This window comes from Convolutriloba macropyga, chromosome 4 (assembly GCF_964194025.1).
Source record: "Convolutriloba macropyga chromosome 4, txConMacr16.3, whole genome shotgun sequence".
NCBI classification, from domain to species: domain Eukaryota; kingdom Metazoa; phylum Xenacoelomorpha; order Acoela; family Convolutidae; genus Convolutriloba; species Convolutriloba macropyga.
This window is the reverse complement of record NC_134471.1, coordinates 53,598,219-53,614,894: the sequence shown is the minus strand read 5'-3', so window position 1 is coordinate 53,614,894 and position 16,676 is coordinate 53,598,219. Positions and strand designations below refer to the sequence as shown.

The window sequence follows — 16,676 nt, the reverse complement described above, 5'->3', positions numbered from 1 at the left end:
TTCCGAGTAAATAAGATTTTTTTGCAAAAAGAACTAGAATTTAGAATAATACGTTTTTCCGCTTTTAGTTTAAAATTTTTAATGTTTTTTAATCAATTTTGAGAGCTCAAAATTGCTTGAAGTCTTCAATTCCCAAAAAAATTGCTACAGAGAAAAAATGCTTCGTTTAATAGTTTTAACCAGCAGAAGACGGATAGAATTGTTTTTCTCAACACAACTTGGAGAAATAAACAAAAATATTCATCTTTTTTGGTCGTATTGTTTAACTTGTTAATTTTTAGGCTCGAAACTGTAATCAATTATTGAAAAATCTCCATTTAAAGTAACTGAAATTAACTACAACATTTTTCGTTTCTTTCCATCTTAGATTCTGAGTGCTGCACAATGGTGTCTTTCTTTTTCCTCTACGATGCGTAAAGAAGTGAAAATTTGACTGAAGAAAAAGCCATCCTCGCATACACATTCCCCCTTTTTGAAAAAATGGAACAATGAACTAAGAGTCTATCATACACACGGAAAACATTAGCAAATTAATTGTGCCATGTCTTAAGAACTGCTAGTTTTGTTTATTGCTCTATTCAAGTCTATCTCAGCCAGATCTTTTAGTTGAGGTCTTAATTTGGTTCAGAACAAATTTTAAATTGATTAATTGGATTTTTTTCTTGTCCGGCGAATTTTTGTCTGATTGGTGTGACTCATTCATGCCTGACTTCTTGATTTTTTAGGTTTCAAATTTTTTATAACTGAATTTGCGTGACAACAAATGAGTTCTAATGAGTTTTTACTAAACTTGTATAGTCTTTTTGTGCAGTCGTCCACCCTCATTTGAGAGCAATTCTCCCAACATACAGAAAACAGTAAAAAAGAACACAAATTCATTAATATAAAAACTAAGTTGAAACCTTCTCTTCTTACTAGCAAAAACAATGATAAGCTCTACATTTCTAATTTGTTATCTGACTGAGTCAAAAAATAAATAATTAGCTTATTTATAGCAACAAGGAGACTATTTTGCACCATAGAAAGTACACGAATAAGACGGAATTAAGAGTCGAAAATGTAAGAATATACACAAAATAATCTGAAAACTAGTGATCGAAAATGGCGACAAATAAATCATAGAAGCTACGACATCATAACTGTATTGCACCAAAGTGAATCATGGAAAGAATTTTGCGCTAATGCATAAAACGATATTAATCTACAGGCTGGTAGGGTCAAATTTCAAGTTAACCGATTTCTGTCACAGCATTTACGAATTTTTTCTCTGATCATTTTAAATCCATCATATAAAACTATAATCTGGTTGTTTTGAGCAATTTGCATCAAGAAATCAATGCCCTGATTCGAAGACTGGTAGATAGAATTGCAACAGTCTTTATTAAGACTTAAGCTTTCACTAGATGTTTGTAGCAACAGTTTGTTCAGTTCGGAGGGTAGTTGTCAAAAAATCCTTCTGGTGTTTTGCTTTCTGCAATTAGCACCGTGAAATTGTGAGCAGTAACTTCAGTCACGAATACATTTTTCTGGTCAAAGTAGTTTGGGTAAACTCTGGATCTCTTTGCAGCTCCCTGAATTTTCCTAGTAGCACGTTTCGGGTCTTTTTGCCCAATTTCAATTTCGTCCACTTCATTTGGGAATTGATTGGGTGATACTGTTGCCGAGCCATGCAATGAAAAACTGCCGGTTGAACTTTTACTTGAAGGAAAGTTCTGAATGAGTTTTTCGTTTTCAGGTGATTCTCCGATTTCGAACTTGCGCTTCCGATTTACTCCCTGTAACATTATAAGTGATGGACAAACAGCAAGCTAAAATGCACGAGGACCCTGAAAATCTATCAAAAAGTAAATTTTGACTATCCTAATAGAGTTTGACCGAAAAATTGTCCGTAGACGGCTGTAAGTGAAGCAAAAATTTCACCTTCGCAGCAACATTATTTTTGTAAATTGTTATTATGCTATGGTTATGGAGGAATAGCCCGAAATCCCGTGTGACGTAAATTCAAAGGACGATCCATTTAACGTTTGCTCTAAAATTATTCATTTCGATAAGCAGCCAGTTGCAGGCATAAATTAATTACGTATTAATAAATTTCAGAGGTCTTGTTGTGCCGACCCACTTTAGTCGGGGAGGAACTATATACTCAACTGATTATTTTTGATCAGTCAATCTTCGCCAATCAATATATTCATCGTACCTGATTGTGAGTGGTATCATTCGAAAGCCTGTCAAGCGTAGAATTTCAAACAAGCGATTCGAATTTTGCTTTTTTCCGAGGAGTTACGGAGGTTTGAAGAAATGTGAACGTTTGAGCCTGACTTGCGTTGTTTTTTTTCACATTTTTGGTAATTTTTGCTTAAACTTCTATCAATTTTTGCTAACTATATTAAAAATGTTAACGATAGTCGCATTGATTTTACGTTTAAAGATAGAAAAGAATTGATGAATAGTTTGAACCAACTGTTTGGGATAATTTTCAGCTAAATTATTGAAAATTCATATTTGTTTTCATAAAAATGGCATCAGATATGCCTATTTCTTCCACTTTATCAAGTTTGACCGGTGGCGCACGCAAGAAAACTGCTGATACAATCTTTATTTAGATATGGGCTAATTCTACATCTGGTTCCTAAGAAAATATTTTGGGAATAGCAATTTTGAGGTCTTTCGTTAATTTAAACCGATATTTATTTAAAAAGCAAAGTTTATTTTTGATATATTAAGATTTTCGTTACGCAATTTTTAGGCCAGTTTTTGTAGCATCGTTGATTTCTGCTATTTCCTTTTAGTTGATAGATTTAATTGTTTTTGCTAATATAACTCTAATGTAATAAAAGTATCCGAAATTCAAAATTTATTTTTGATATAGTGACTTTTTGATCAAATTAGCTATTTCGGTAAAAACTTTTCGTTGCAAGGGCGAAGCAGTAAGAGCAGGACCCGTTTTGGTCAAGTTATGGAACTTAATAGTTCAAAAATTAATGATGGGATTGTAATGGCCGCTGTATATTTTAATGAAATACTTTTGCCTTTTTATGTTAGTTACACACCAGATTGACTTAAAATCAGACCTCAATTATTGACAGCTCAAAATTAGGTGCTAAGAGAGGCAAATGAACACACAAAATAATTTCAGCGCAAAGCAAGGCATATTTGTTGGCTTCAACACCATTTGCATAAATTTGTACGTGAAATTTTGAGTTCTGTCTGTATTGTGTTAATGTCTAGTCTTTTGACTTAGTCTCACTATCCACATTTACAAATAGCCCCATCAAGCTAAATTATTTACCATTTTAAAGGTTATGGTTATGCCTAGCGCTTTTAAAAAAATTGTTTTTAAAGACATTTTCCATCTTTTTCAATCTTTTTCTTCTATTTTTCAGCGTAGTCTCAGCAAAGAAAGGTCGCATTCTTTCACAAGTGAATCATGACGTAGTCTTGCTGTTTTTTTTTTTAGTTAAATAAAGTTTTTTTGTTGTTAATACAAGTTTTCATTGTTTTCTGAAATTTTCCAAAATTTTGAGGTTCTCTTTTGCTGCCTTGTCCACTAATAACATCAATGGCATAATAACGACAAGTCGCCTATCACATTAAGGACGCGGAAATAGGGCGCAATAAATCCAATATTTTTTAGTAAATAGATGTTAATCTTATAGGCTTCGACACCCTTTACTTGCAAAACTGAAGTGACTTTTAGATGTTTGCCTGTATTTGTCCTTTTTGTAATTGTATGATTTTTGGATAATGACAGGTCTCAATATGAAGGTATAAAACCATTGAATGATTTCAGATGATAGCTAATGGCTTTCCTGTGAATTTCTTTCTTTTGCTTAATGGCAGGTATCATCGGCCCTCTAATGAGTTATTGTCTCATTTGTATGGTGGTTAGAGCTTAAAGCGATTTGGATGCACCAATTGTCTTCGAACAATGAGTGATTTTTAAAAAGTTTTCTATCTCTTCCCCATTTGGTGGACAATTAAGTCAAAAGCTTGGTTGAGCGGGGTCGGAGCGTTATGTGCTAACGCACATTACTGACTCTCATTGTTAATGGATTTTGGATAATTGTTAACTAGCGCAACAAACTTGCTTGTACCAAATTTTAAATGTACCCAAATAACATTTAAAGTTTTCCAAACCATCTTGAAAAGGATTTGATCACCAACTTTAGTTATGGGTAGCCAACAGACCTTTTACTTCTAAAATGGCATTTAAAGCATAACCTGGTCACTGGGGAAACACACTTTCATTCAAGGTTTTTATGGTCAATAGTTTTGTTTAATATTTAATTTAAAACTATTACTAAATGCAAAATTTTTCAACTGAATATTTTTCAAATGAGAATTTCAACTTTTGACATAATTGCGCAAAAGGAAAAACTTCTTTTCAAATATGCAGCATAGTCAACAACGCGAAACACGATGTGACCTCTACTTGCAATAAACTGACACAATCAGTTGGCATACTAGAAATATCAGACAAATAAGTGACTGGATATAATTAGCTCAAGAACTCAAAAAGAGGAAACAAAAAGTTGAAAAAGTTTATGCGGCAGATTGATGATTGAGTCGAGATCATGTTGAAAAGGTTTATAAAAGAATTTTAATCAATAATAAATAACCAGAAAAGCTGATGATTATGTTTAATTACGTCTCTTTGACAAGAGTTTTATATCACGTTTTTAATATATAAGGCATCAGGTATCCTTTACTAGGACAATTTCTTACTTCGGGAACTTTTTAAAAATTAAATCAAAACAAACAAAACCTTCTTTCCTTTCTTCTTTCGCATAACAAAGGGGACAAAAATTATGGCGACTTTTGTACAATTTACTCACTCAAATACTGACGTTGTTGTATATCAATTGATTTATGCTGAAGAATTCTGAAAATTGAAGATTCAATAATTTTAGTTGTATTAAAATAGTATTTTTTAAAAAATGAGTTTCAACTTCACTGAAATTAACTTGATTATTATTGTTCCGACCCACATGTGGGGGGAGGAACTATATACTAAAATGGGTTTTTTGTTCAGACAATTTTGGCCGATCGATATATTCATCGTAGAGAGTTCAGACTGGTATCATTAGAAAGCTCGTCCAGCGTAGAGTATGAAATTAAAAAGATTTTTTGATTTTCGTATTTTACGGGGAGTTATCGAGGTTTAAACTTTTAAGAAAAGTAGAGTGAATTCCGTTGTTTTTAATCACATTATCCGTAATTTTTGACCAAATTTGCGTTAATTTTACTAAAACTTATTAAAGTTTTTAGAAACAATGTTAATAGTTTTACGGTTTTAATGTTTTCCTGTATTTGAGGTAGTTATTTATTCCCTTTTCAACTAATTATTTTAATTATAGCTCCAATTGGCATTGAAAAAAAGCAAAAAAATTATTTCTAATGACTTCTGTGAATAGCTGATAGTTTTAAACACTGCGAAGCCGTTCTCTCAGAACTTCCTGGATTTGTGTCTTTGCCCATAATTGTGGTTCTTTTAGCTTTCATACGGCATATCGCTGTCAATCAAAAGCCTTAACTGTTAACATAGACGTTTAAATGAATTTAAATGAATCTATTTTTGATTTTGGATTAGAGCTAAAAGTTTTAATGACTTTCAATTAATTTTTTAAAAATAATGTTGTTTCTCCCAGTTTTCGCATCTTTTCCTGTATCTGGGGTTATTATTTGTTCTTTCCAACTTATCACAGTGAGGATAGTTCCAATGGCATTGAAGAAATGCGCAAAAGAACCTGTTCAAGGACTTCAGTTAATAGTCTACCGTTTTAAAGGCTGCGTATCCGTTAACTCACAAAATTTTTTAGGATTTTTATTTGTTTTTGTCTCTAAATGTTGTTCTTCTTGTTGTCGTTTGGTATTTTCACAATGATTTTGAACGCTTCCACGATTCTTTAACTGAATCTTTTTCTTCATTTTAGTTTAGTTAAAGGTTTTAAAGACTTCCAATTGTTTTCTTTGAAGAAAACATTTTTGCTATTTCCATTTTTTGTTATCTTTGTCGCCAACAAGTAAGTAAGTCTTATTTTTGGCAGAACTCATCAACTTTCTGTTGCTCTGAACAATATTTCTGCTGTTGGTTATGTTTTGGCAGATGTATATAGAGCTTAAAAATGTGTTTTCATAAAAATTTTGTTTTCAAAACTGGTCAGTACTTGTGGTTCATTTTGTTGTCTTTTTCACAAAGGCGCTTTACCCAGTTAAAGTCAAAAGGGTCTGAATCAAATCATTTAATAGCTTTTGTCAGTTTAAATTTTTCAATGATTTTTTTAATGTATTATAGATATAATGACTTCAAAACTGTGGCCTCAATAAATTGTTTGTGAAATTTCTAGTTGATCCGTGTTTGCTGTTTTTTGTCGTTCTAAGATTTGGCTACAAAAATAACCAGCAGAAATGGATTCCCGATCAGTTGCAAATCGATCTCTTGTTGTTTAAAGTTCACAGCTTGTGGTTTGCTGGAACTTTTGAAAATATTTCTTTTAAAAAAATCAGTTGATTTTTGAGCTTTGTCACTTTTATACTATTTCTTTCAATTTTGTAGCTTGGCCCTGTAACGACAGGTCGCATCCTCTTTCCAGTAAACAAAGATCCAATCTTTATTATAGTTTTATTTTAAACCAATGGTTTCTTGGGTTTGGTACTACGCATTTTTATTTTAAAAAATGTGTGATTTTTGATAATCGCTCATTCTGAGTTTCTTTGGTACACTAATAGGTTGGCCCAATGAGTTTTGCAGTCGTCCAACTTAATACGGATAACGACAAGTCTCAATTGCTTCACTCATTAAAAAGCCTTCCTTATGAGCCGAGGTGATACGAAGTGGTTTCGTTTCAACCAATTTGAAATTGGTTGTTTTCAAAAAAGAGAATAGTATTTTTGAACTTTGTCCTTTTTGGTCTTTATCGTCGGCCTGTCACCGAGTCGCATTATTGAGAGGTCTTATATCTGATCCAATGGACATCTAATGAAGTACAGGTTGATTTGTTTAGAACTGGTTTTATCGGATTCTTTCTTCATTTTGTAATTTTCTGTTTTTTAAATATATTCATCGAGTATTGGTCTCAATTAATGTTTGCTAGTATTTGTTTTTGGGTGCCTCTCGTCAAGTGCTCTCGTTGATGGCAAGTCTCATCGGCTATCTAATCCAGCTTTAATTGTTTGCTGAAAGATATGAGTTTTTGAATCTTTTCTTTCTCTTCCTCATTTGGTAGACTAATAAATCAAAACGTGGATCGGCGGGGTCGGAACATCATGTGCGAACGCACACTCCCGAGCCTTCTTGTTTATCAAATGCGAAAAGACATTTCACAGTTTAAGTGAAAAGATAAAAAAAACATACTTCAATAGAATTTGAGCTCGATCATACCGCTAATCTATATGACAGGAAAGGTAGGACACCAAGAGTATTAAAGTAATTTTAGGTCAAGGTATTTGAAAAACTTCTCCTTGTTCCGTTTTCTTTGTGGTTTTGAATGTCCATTGAAACAATACTTGTGTAGTTGTACTGTCACATTTAATCCCTAAAAACGAGGAGGCAGGCGGCAAAGGCAATGGTTATTTTTGCTCAAAAATATGCACGAAAAACATTATTTTCACCTTTCCTAATTTCCTGATTTGAGATTTGTCTGATTTGAGATTCTGCATATTTTATATCAAATCTTCTTCAAATCTACTGTTGAATGAAATTGGTATTCACCTAAAGGCCAATAGAGAACTTATTTTGCAATTCACTAGAAGCATCATGAACAATCAACAGATGTTTTGGTCTCCCATATTTGGTCAAATAGCTAGGAAACATCAAAAATAATAGGTTGAGAGTAACTGACCGCAGAAATTTGCAAAATAGGTTTTAAATAAAAACGTAATTTTTTTCTTGTGATTCAAAAACCTTGTGATAATGTTCTTATACATTTGCTTTGGACCAAACAAAATAAAATAGCAGATCTTGTTTGCGCAGGAAATAGTTGGTTCAAGAGCACGGAAAACCAGCAAAAAAAGATTTTTTTCCCTTTATTCATCCTTTTCTACATTTCTTTTGCACTTCAGGATTATCACAGTTGCCCATTTTGATACGGCTGCAGGGGGTTTTACGGGGTTTGATATAGTTTTAAAATTATATACAAGAGTTCAAAGAAAAGGAAAAACTAAGTTTTAAGAAAATTTTGCATCTGTTCAAATTTTGGCGATTCCAATGTTTTTTTTTAAAGTTCTCTGTTTTGGTTATATCGGAAGCATATTGAATGACAACAAAAAAAATCTAAAATAGGAGAAAAAACAGAGGGCATGAAATTTTTTCAAAAATGTATTTCAGTTTTTGTCCTGTGAATCCTAGGAAATTTTTTTAAAAATATGAAATTTCAACTTTGTTTTCGAGCAAAATTTTAATTCAATACTAATTTATATAATTTAATTTTTGATAATACATTTTTATAATAAAATTTTTATCCTTGTCTGTTCTGAGCAACAAAAACCGCTCAGGGTCTAGAAAAACAATCCCAACCATTTATTCAAAACTTCAGAATCAGAAAAACAAACCGTCGAACCTCCGAAGACTTCCTCTCGAAACACAGGCCAGGGCTCAATTTAATTCAGCAAGATTATTAGTCGGGATAAAATCACTAACGAGGTTTAAATGGTGTCATCAGAGCTTATTTTATATTTACACCACTAGCAAGATTTGGAGCAAAAAAGTAAAACCAATAGTGGTGGTTTCATTAGAAGTTTAATAGTAACTTGCCACCAATTGAGCTCAACTACTCAAAATTCCACATGATAGATCACGAAATTATTAAGCAGTCAAGCGGGAAGAAGTCTCTGAAAAATTCTAATCGCTCAAGCGGGCGAAAGACTATTCTAGAAACAGTCAAGCAAAAATGTTGCATGAATAGATACAGACTGCGATGACTGCTTCAAACTCCGTATAGCGATCTAAATACCAGTTCATTTCAAATGTAGCATACCGTGCTAGGGAGGTAGTCACTGGCACTGCTTGTCTGTGACACAGAACTGGTCAGAGAACTCAAGTTCTGACTCCTAGGCGTGGAACTGGAAACACTGCTGGACGATACTGAGTTCCTCTGCAGAGATGATGATAAACTGGGAACTGAAAGTTTCGTTGAGTTTTGATTGGTGGCGCTTTTAGATTTTGCACTTGGGACGTTCAACTCTGCCTCGTATTCTGCGATGAGATTTTTGTCGAGGATATTTGATTTTGGCTCCCAGCTGTTGTGTTTGTCGTCCCACCCCACCCATTTGACCAGATACTCAGTTTTACCCTTTCTAGACCGCTTCTTTAAAAGTTCTTCTACTATGTAGATATCGTTACCCATTAGCGCATTCTGAAATTAAAATTACAATCAACTTTCTATATGTCCCTTTTAATCAGTCTTTGTATACTATATAACAAAGATACACTTTGAATTTAAAAGGTTGAAACCATTTCAGATAAAAAAATGAGAACCCATTTGAAACCAGGTTGAAACCATTTCGAAAAAAAGGAAGCATTCATAAAAAAATTCTTTCGTTATTTGAATTTTTCCTGCAAATTCCTCATTTCGATTAGTAAACTCCTATCCAAGGCTTTTTCACAGTGCGATTGAGCGCAACTAATCAGTGTCCAACGAACAGCCTAGCAAGATACAAGATTTTTACAAGAACATTTTTTGCAGAGGTTTTAGTCAAAGTACTTTTAAACGCCTTGTTGTGATAGTTTCCAGCTTTTTTTTTCTCGGGAAACCTATTTTTTTAAGAAATGGCAGTTCGTTTTTTTTACAACTAGGCCTTCAAACCGCATGACATCAACAATGAACTCTTATTAACTTGAGGTAAAAATGTGATGCTACCAATGGTACGAACAAACGCGACACTTAATAGGACAATGAACTTTAGTGCTGAATAAGAAAGCAGAGAAACGCAACGAAAAATGTGATTTTGATTGATTTATCACCAAAAATAGAGAATATTGAACTATTATTATCATAAGACACGACTACTCAAGTCACAAGATTGGTATATTTTTGGAGGCCAATAAATTAGTTTTTCATAACCAACTTATTAACTCACAAAGGCGTGAGCTAACTCACAAAGGCGTGAGCAAACGGGAGTCATTTTGTCGTCATTTTCAAAAATTACAAAATCTTTACTTATTTTGAGAATCTTCTTTGAGCGTGCTAGTGATTCATTGCGAGATCGAAACATTCTTATCTTACTGAGTCCAATATTTGCCAATTATCTGACACGGTTTAGATTCATTGTAAACCAACTTTAAACTGTCAATAAAGTCCAAATCATTAATTGCTAAATTAAATTTACTTAACAGCGATCAGTAACTGAGTCGCTTTCTATCTCAAAGATGTCTTCGATCTTTCAGATGGGCTTGCAATACTACCACGACAACTCTAACTGGCTAAACGAGCCATTCCTCGTTACGTTTCTTGCGTACTTCATGATTATCAGCGGTGCCATAACCTTCAGTGTGGAGCAATTTCTAAAAGTGCCCGCAGCTTATGGCCGTTTTGCACATACTTTCAGCACCCAATTCTCAATAAACAGTAAAGTTGGTTGGATTGTGCAGGAAGCCCCTTCGTTTATCATTGCAGTATACTACCTCAGCTCAGCCGAATCACGGTTCTTTAACTCAAATCCTCGCAATAGACTACTTTTAATGCTGTTCTCTTTGCACTATTTTCATCGATCGTTTATATTTCCGATGTTCACAAAGCCTAAACGACCTAATCCGTTCATCACGCATGTCTTAGGCTTCATTTTCTGCGTTTGGAACGGTTACCTACAAGGCGCATCTTTATCAAGGAACGAGCTCAGCTCAAGTTCGACTTTTTACTACCTCGGTTTAGTGATATTTTGGACAGGAGCCATTATAAACATCAAAAGTGATTATTATCTCATCAGTTTGAGGACAAAACGTGACAGGAAAATCAAAAATGGGAACGGAAACGGCTCGGGTGATAACGAGAAGACGAAACGCGACGACGATTACGCAACAAAGAGCCGAACAAGCGATTACATAATGCCCGAGGGTGGTTTCTTTGATTTCGTCTCGTGTCCTAATTACTTCGGAGAAACTTTGGAATGGTTCGGCTACGCTCTAGCTTCGGGTTGTATCGGGCAATGGGCATTTGCGTTTTTTACTTTTGCCAATCTAGCGCCTCGTGCAGTGCAGTATCACCAGTTTTACAAGACTAACTTCAAAAACTATCCAAAACAGCGAAAAGCATACATTCCTTTTGTGTGGTGAAATTATTCGTATAAACTTTGATGTAATGGAACTGTTTCATTTCCCCCGTTAGTAAAATTTTAGTTTTCTTAACAAATGTGTGCCGTTAAATGAGCTTTTTGAACTTATAATGGTTTGAATAGCCTGATAGCTAGGTGGGACCAGTTATTACCTTTAACACATCATTATCAGGGTGTGAAACTGTCAATTATAGACGGTTAAACTGAACAGGAAACAGTTCCGAATTAATATAACAAGAAGTATACAATGTTAAACAACTTCGATGTTTTTTTTTCCTGGCATTGGTGCCTTTTTTGAGCAGATGTTATCAGGTTACGAAACAGCATGTTCAGTTTCAGTCATAGTAACATTTCTGATATTTGATATGGCTATGGCCTTCAAAGCAAAATTATAAACATTGCAACAAAAGATTCAAAGCTTTACAGGATATTAATTATGAAATATTTGGAACTGAAATGATTGGAAGCAGCTGAAACACACTGTATACAGACAGTATTTCCAGATTTCTAGAGATCATAGATTGCTTAGCAGACCACAGCATAAAAAATCTACTTTGCTGCCATGAGTGGTATATTCTTCCATTTATTGTCCCTCTGGTATCAATTAGTTTGTTCTGCTTCTGTTAACACTCATAGCTGAGAATATGAAAGTACTCATTTGACAAAAAATAAATTATTCTGTTGTGAAACTTGTTTTAACTACTGTTTTAACAAAGATTTATATTTGGCTTCAAGACTTCTCGTGTAAGCATCCAAACCAACAGCAACCTTCTCCAAGTTGTCTATCTTCTCACAAATCACATCCACTTCCTAGGTAAGCAACGCGTTCTGACAAAAAATATTGCTCCAACATTTTTTTTCAAAATGGGGGAATATATACACAAGTTTTTTTTCAGTCAAATTTTCACCTTGTTTACACATCGTAACGAAAAAAGGCAAACATTATCTACTTTTGGTTTTTATAAAACTACAAATTTTATCGCATGTTAAAAAGGGGGAGATAGATAACTACAAAAATGGAAAACGAGAAGGAACGGAAAAAGGGGGAAGACATTATGTTTACGAAAATTAAAATAATTGTGTTGTAATAAAACTGCCATTACATTAGGTTATGTTATACGCTGTTTATGATCAGAATAAAGTCGTGAAAACTTTTTCTAAATAATTTGAGCTTTTTCAGGTATTTTGCGAAAATTTAAGCTATTTTTTTAGCAATTTTTTCGCCATAATTTTGATTAATCACAATCATTGGGAATTGAAACGATGCTATCTGCTCACAATATTTAGTATTTCGCAGAACATTAGTTTCTGCTACTAAACTTTTTGCGGAGAAAAATGACGCAAAATTTTTTTTGTCAATTTCATGCAATTTTTCGTTTTTTAAACAGCAAAATTATTTTGTGAGCATGGCGTGGCTGACCTAATGATGTGTGAGCCAATAGATACAAAGATTTCATTGCTATGTGTACACCTTTTATAAAGAATCAATTGATTTTGTCTAATTTTTAGTTCAGTTGTTTTTTTTTTCGAATTCTTTTTTCTCATTTTTTTGGAGTTTTGTTAGTCCCTTTAGTAAGTACCAGTTAATTGAAAAAAGTTAATTGAAAAGTTGTGTCGACAGAGAGGACTTTGAGTCGTTTCCCGAATTCTTATGCCTATGTTTTCTTTAAATTGGTTTTACCCTTCGATCACGTTTTATGAGAGTGAAAATGAGAGAAAAAAACGGGATAAGCTCTTTCAATGAGTCATAGTTCATTAGGTGATCAAACTTCATTTTAGCGATTGCTAGCTATCATCAATTGAACGCTAAACAACCTTTAGTCTAGAAGATAATTAAGTATACTTTAAGAACATTGAATTTGCACACCAAATTAGAACACCTTTTAACGCTTAGAGAAACTTCTGTCACTTTCTATCTTTTCTTTTTCAATTTCGATTTTGACGTGCCTCAAGTAGGCCAACAGCCTAGTTTGCGTCAATCTGTTGGCTATGATACAATTTTTTTAAAAAACAAACGATTTCTCACTGTTTAAAAAACGTGTTCACGGGCTCCTTCTCTTACATATTATTTTAAAGTATGGTTTTAAAATTTTTTCTGCAGACTAATTAAAAAGGTGTCCGATGTATGTAAAATAAAATATAATAGAACGTGGAAATCAAAAAACTGAGAAGATTATTTCTTGAACGGAAAACAAATTGTTTCTTCTTTTTCCTTTTAAATCTTAACCTAATTTTTGAAAAATATAGTACCTTGTACTTGTTTTTCTAGCGATTGATTCGCTGGAAATTGAATCCAATTGAACGCCTGTGATACTCCTGATGTACACGAGAAACACAGGAAACAATTTTTCTGGAGAGCGACAAAACACAATTGAAATATTAATTCAATTTTATGGTGATCTCTCTGGCGTCCTAAACAAACTATTTGCTGTTTAGATTAGGGCCTCCGAGAGGTTGATTAAACAAAGGGGGCAACTGAAAATACCTGAAGATGAAACAAATAAATTTTTTTGTCAATTTCTAAGGTAGCTTACGAAGAGCCCAAATCCCGTTGTTCATTTGCAATTTGACGTAAATTGACCTTTTGAGTTGCAGAATTATGGGATTCTTGCTACCGGAACAACAGAACATCTAAAATTTTGATTAAAAAAACGAACTGTACTTTCTACTTTCTTGAAAATTTTTTATTCCCGATCTGTAATATTCAACAGGGTAACAATTGACTTCTAATTATACTTAATTGCAATTGTGAATCAGTAACTAATAAAGTTTGGCATTCATTAAGAAACAAACAACTCAAATCAGAAAATTTTTGGAATTGAAATACTTTAGTTTTCTTGTAAATATCTACAAATTCACGCTAAATCCTATAAGTTTGCATCTTAGTCCTTAAGCCGTTTAATTTAACATTAAAAAACATAAGCCGACAAATGTGAATCTGAATAGATTATTGCTGCTTCTATCAGGGAATCTTCAATTAGAGTGACACACACTCACCTGGCCTTATCTCATTGAATTAATTTTAACACAAACCGACTAATGTCGGAAGAATTGCTCTTGAACGACAGGCGAGGCAATTTAATTCAGGGTCTGTAGCCTAAATCAATTTTTCTTTACGGGTGCAAAAAACCTTGCCCCCAACGGGATTCGAACCCTTGACCTCTCGATCAATAGCCACATGCACTAACCACTGCACTATGAGTCACTTATTTTTCCGAACTGCAAACGATTATATATTAGCAACAAGCTTTACTTCGGAGAGAGCAATAAAGATCCTTCAAAATGATGAGCGAAAGCGTAAAAAAGTCACTTGAGAAGTCAAAGAATGTTCTAGAAGAAGAGCGCAAAATTGTCAAGCGAAAAATTTGCATATAAAAGACACGAACGTTTACAATAATTGCTATGAGCTTCGTTCAAGAGCAATTAATAAATAATTGGTTCAATAAGGATCATTCAAAAAGATAACAAGAAAATATCTCTTCGAAGGAAAGAAAGAACAAAAGATATTTTTAATTTAGAGAAATAAATATTGTTTGTTTCTTTCGATGTCCATTTGAGAACATATTGATTAGCCGTTCAATTATTTTGATATCCTATATAACGGAACCTCGTTAGGATTCCTTTCGAGGTTATTAATCCAACAATCTAAAAACAACAATCCAAATTCTTTTTTTTAATTAAGTAGGGAATTTTTTTACTTAATTGCTGCAAGATAGTTTCCAGAATCATGTAAACCAGTTAACTAAGGTTTCCATTTGACTATTAGTTTAAGTGATCACAGATAGAAACATTGAAACACCGGCAGAAGAATTGTTCCGAGCAAAATTTGAAAGAAAAACTTTTTCAACACTACTCCGTTCTTCTCAATTGACTTTTGAAAACTTTCTCTAGTTGTTCCAAAATTAATTGAAATACGAAACTACTATACACCAGAAAACACCAGCTTGAGTTGCTTGCGATAAAGCAACTGCAACTCTTAACTAATGGGGAAAGTTTTTACACCTATACAATATATTATAGATCCTATTTCGAAGAGCCAAAGATCTTTTTGTCCGTTTTGACAGGTACATTAATTTGAGAGCATGTTTACTCGAGAAGATATCTGGCGCGGGACTGTGCCTAGCACAGAATGTTCCGATATACATCTTAAGTTTATCAAAAACTTTTTTGAGTCGAACAGATCTATTGACCGTCCGATTTTTGAACCTCAAATTGGAGCATTTTTCCGTAGCAACATTGAGTACGACTCAGCTAGCAAAAAGTGAGTATTTCAATGTGAATATAATTTTACCATTGGAAAAACCAATTGCGTTGTCAATTATTTAGCAATGAATAAATCATTTTCATAGAGTTCTAAAGTTCAAAAAGAGCACCCATTGAAATTTTATAATTACAAACATATAAGATTTTAAATTTGGTTGTTTTTTTTTCGTTTAATATAAATTTTCAATAGGTGAAATTTAGGACTCATGAAAATGAGTTATTCATTGCAAAATGTTTGACAACGCAATTGGTTTTTTCACTGGTAAAATTATATTAACATGAGGGTTCTGAAATACTCACTTTTTGCTAGCTGAGTCGTACTCAAGGTTGCTACGGAAAAATGCTCCAATTTGAGTTTCAAAAATTGGACAGTCAATAGATCTGTTCGACTCATAAAAGTTTTTGATAAACTTGAGATGTATATCGGAACATTCAGTCATCTTCTTAAGTACATATGCTCTCGAAAGAACGCACCTGTCCAAACGGACAAAAAAGCCCCTTGGTCCGTTGAAGCAACAATGCAGTCACAAATTTCAGTTTTTGCAATATTCAGTTGGAAAATTTTGAATTTTTGAAAAATTTAAGAATTCTAGTTATCTCAGTTGAGATGCTATACCAATACAGCTATCTCCGATTTTTTTATCTGGAATTCTGTTTTTAAATTAACCATGAAATGGAGCAAAAAAGGTACCCAACAAATAGTTCGTTTGTGAGACGATTAAAAAATGAACCTCCAGTCTATTTGGCGAAAAAAACCGCCTTTGTTTCAATTCACCTATTACAAAAGTATAATTGATCATATTGTTTTCCCTAACCTATGATTAAGAATTTTGATTACACAAGAACCCCATAGCTTTGCCAATAAAAACGCCACACAACTTCGATTCGCCTTAAACACACCGATTGCGAGCAACATTTTAATAAGAAACAATTTCACACTAAAACACCGCTTTTCTGGTAGCCACTTCCCTAGCCTTGTGTGGTACGGTTGTACCTATTTTAGTTCATATTCATTAAGTTGTACTAAATAATTTATTCTTGTCCTTGTCAGACTAAAAGTCATCATTTCATAATACAAGTAATTTACCGCCGACTAAAAAGTCAATATTTCAGATTGTTCACATCGCCCACTTTTTGATTATTAT

General features: G+C 33.4%; 3 protein-coding genes across 3 annotated transcripts in view; 1 reads left to right on the top strand and 2 right to left on the bottom strand.

Annotated features, from left to right (window-relative positions):
* Window positions 1-930: 930 nt before the first annotated feature.
* LOC142338512 (uncharacterized) lies at window positions 931-9,349 on the bottom strand. Its single transcript, XM_075388294.1, has 2 exons — window positions 8,976-9,349; window positions 931-1,775 (listed from the first exon to the last, which is right to left on the bottom strand). Exons 1-2 carry the CDS (start codon window positions 9,342-9,344, stop codon window positions 1,425-1,427), a joined length of 720 nt encoding a protein of 239 aa, XP_075244409.1. The 5' UTR covers window positions 9,345-9,349; the 3' UTR covers window positions 931-1,424.
* A 746-nt stretch (window positions 9,350-10,095) lies between these two features.
* Window positions 10,096-11,957, top strand: LOC142337752 (3-oxo-5-alpha-steroid 4-dehydrogenase 1-like). The gene has a single exon (XM_075387248.1). It carries the CDS (start codon window positions 10,367-10,369, stop codon window positions 11,267-11,269), a length of 903 nt encoding a protein of 300 aa, XP_075243363.1. The 5' UTR covers window positions 10,096-10,366; the 3' UTR covers window positions 11,270-11,957.
* Window positions 11,923-16,676, bottom strand: part of LOC142337753 (biogenesis of lysosome-related organelles complex 1 subunit 2-like) — a 6,994-nt gene continuing 2,240 nt past the window's right edge. Inside the window, exon 3 of the mRNA XM_075387249.1 lies at window positions 11,923-12,078. Within this exon, the coding sequence (XP_075243364.1) occupies window positions 11,968-12,078 (111 nt within the window). The 3' untranslated portion in view covers window positions 11,923-11,967. The remainder of the gene's footprint in view (window positions 12,079-16,676) is intronic.

Bases quoted from the DNA above. Each gene is read 5' to 3' on its own strand.
- LOC142338512 (XM_075388294.1), bottom strand. From the start codon at position 9,344: ATGGGTAACGATATCTACATAGTAGAAGAACTTTTAAAGAAGCGGTCT. The intron at 1,776-8,975 runs GTATGCTACATT...ATAATGTTACAG, and splicing joins GTGACTACCTCCCTAGCACG to GGAGTAAATCGGAAGCGCAA.
- LOC142337752 (XM_075387248.1), top strand. From the start codon at position 10,367: ATGTCTTCGATCTTTCAGATGGGCTTGCAATACTACCACGACAACTCT.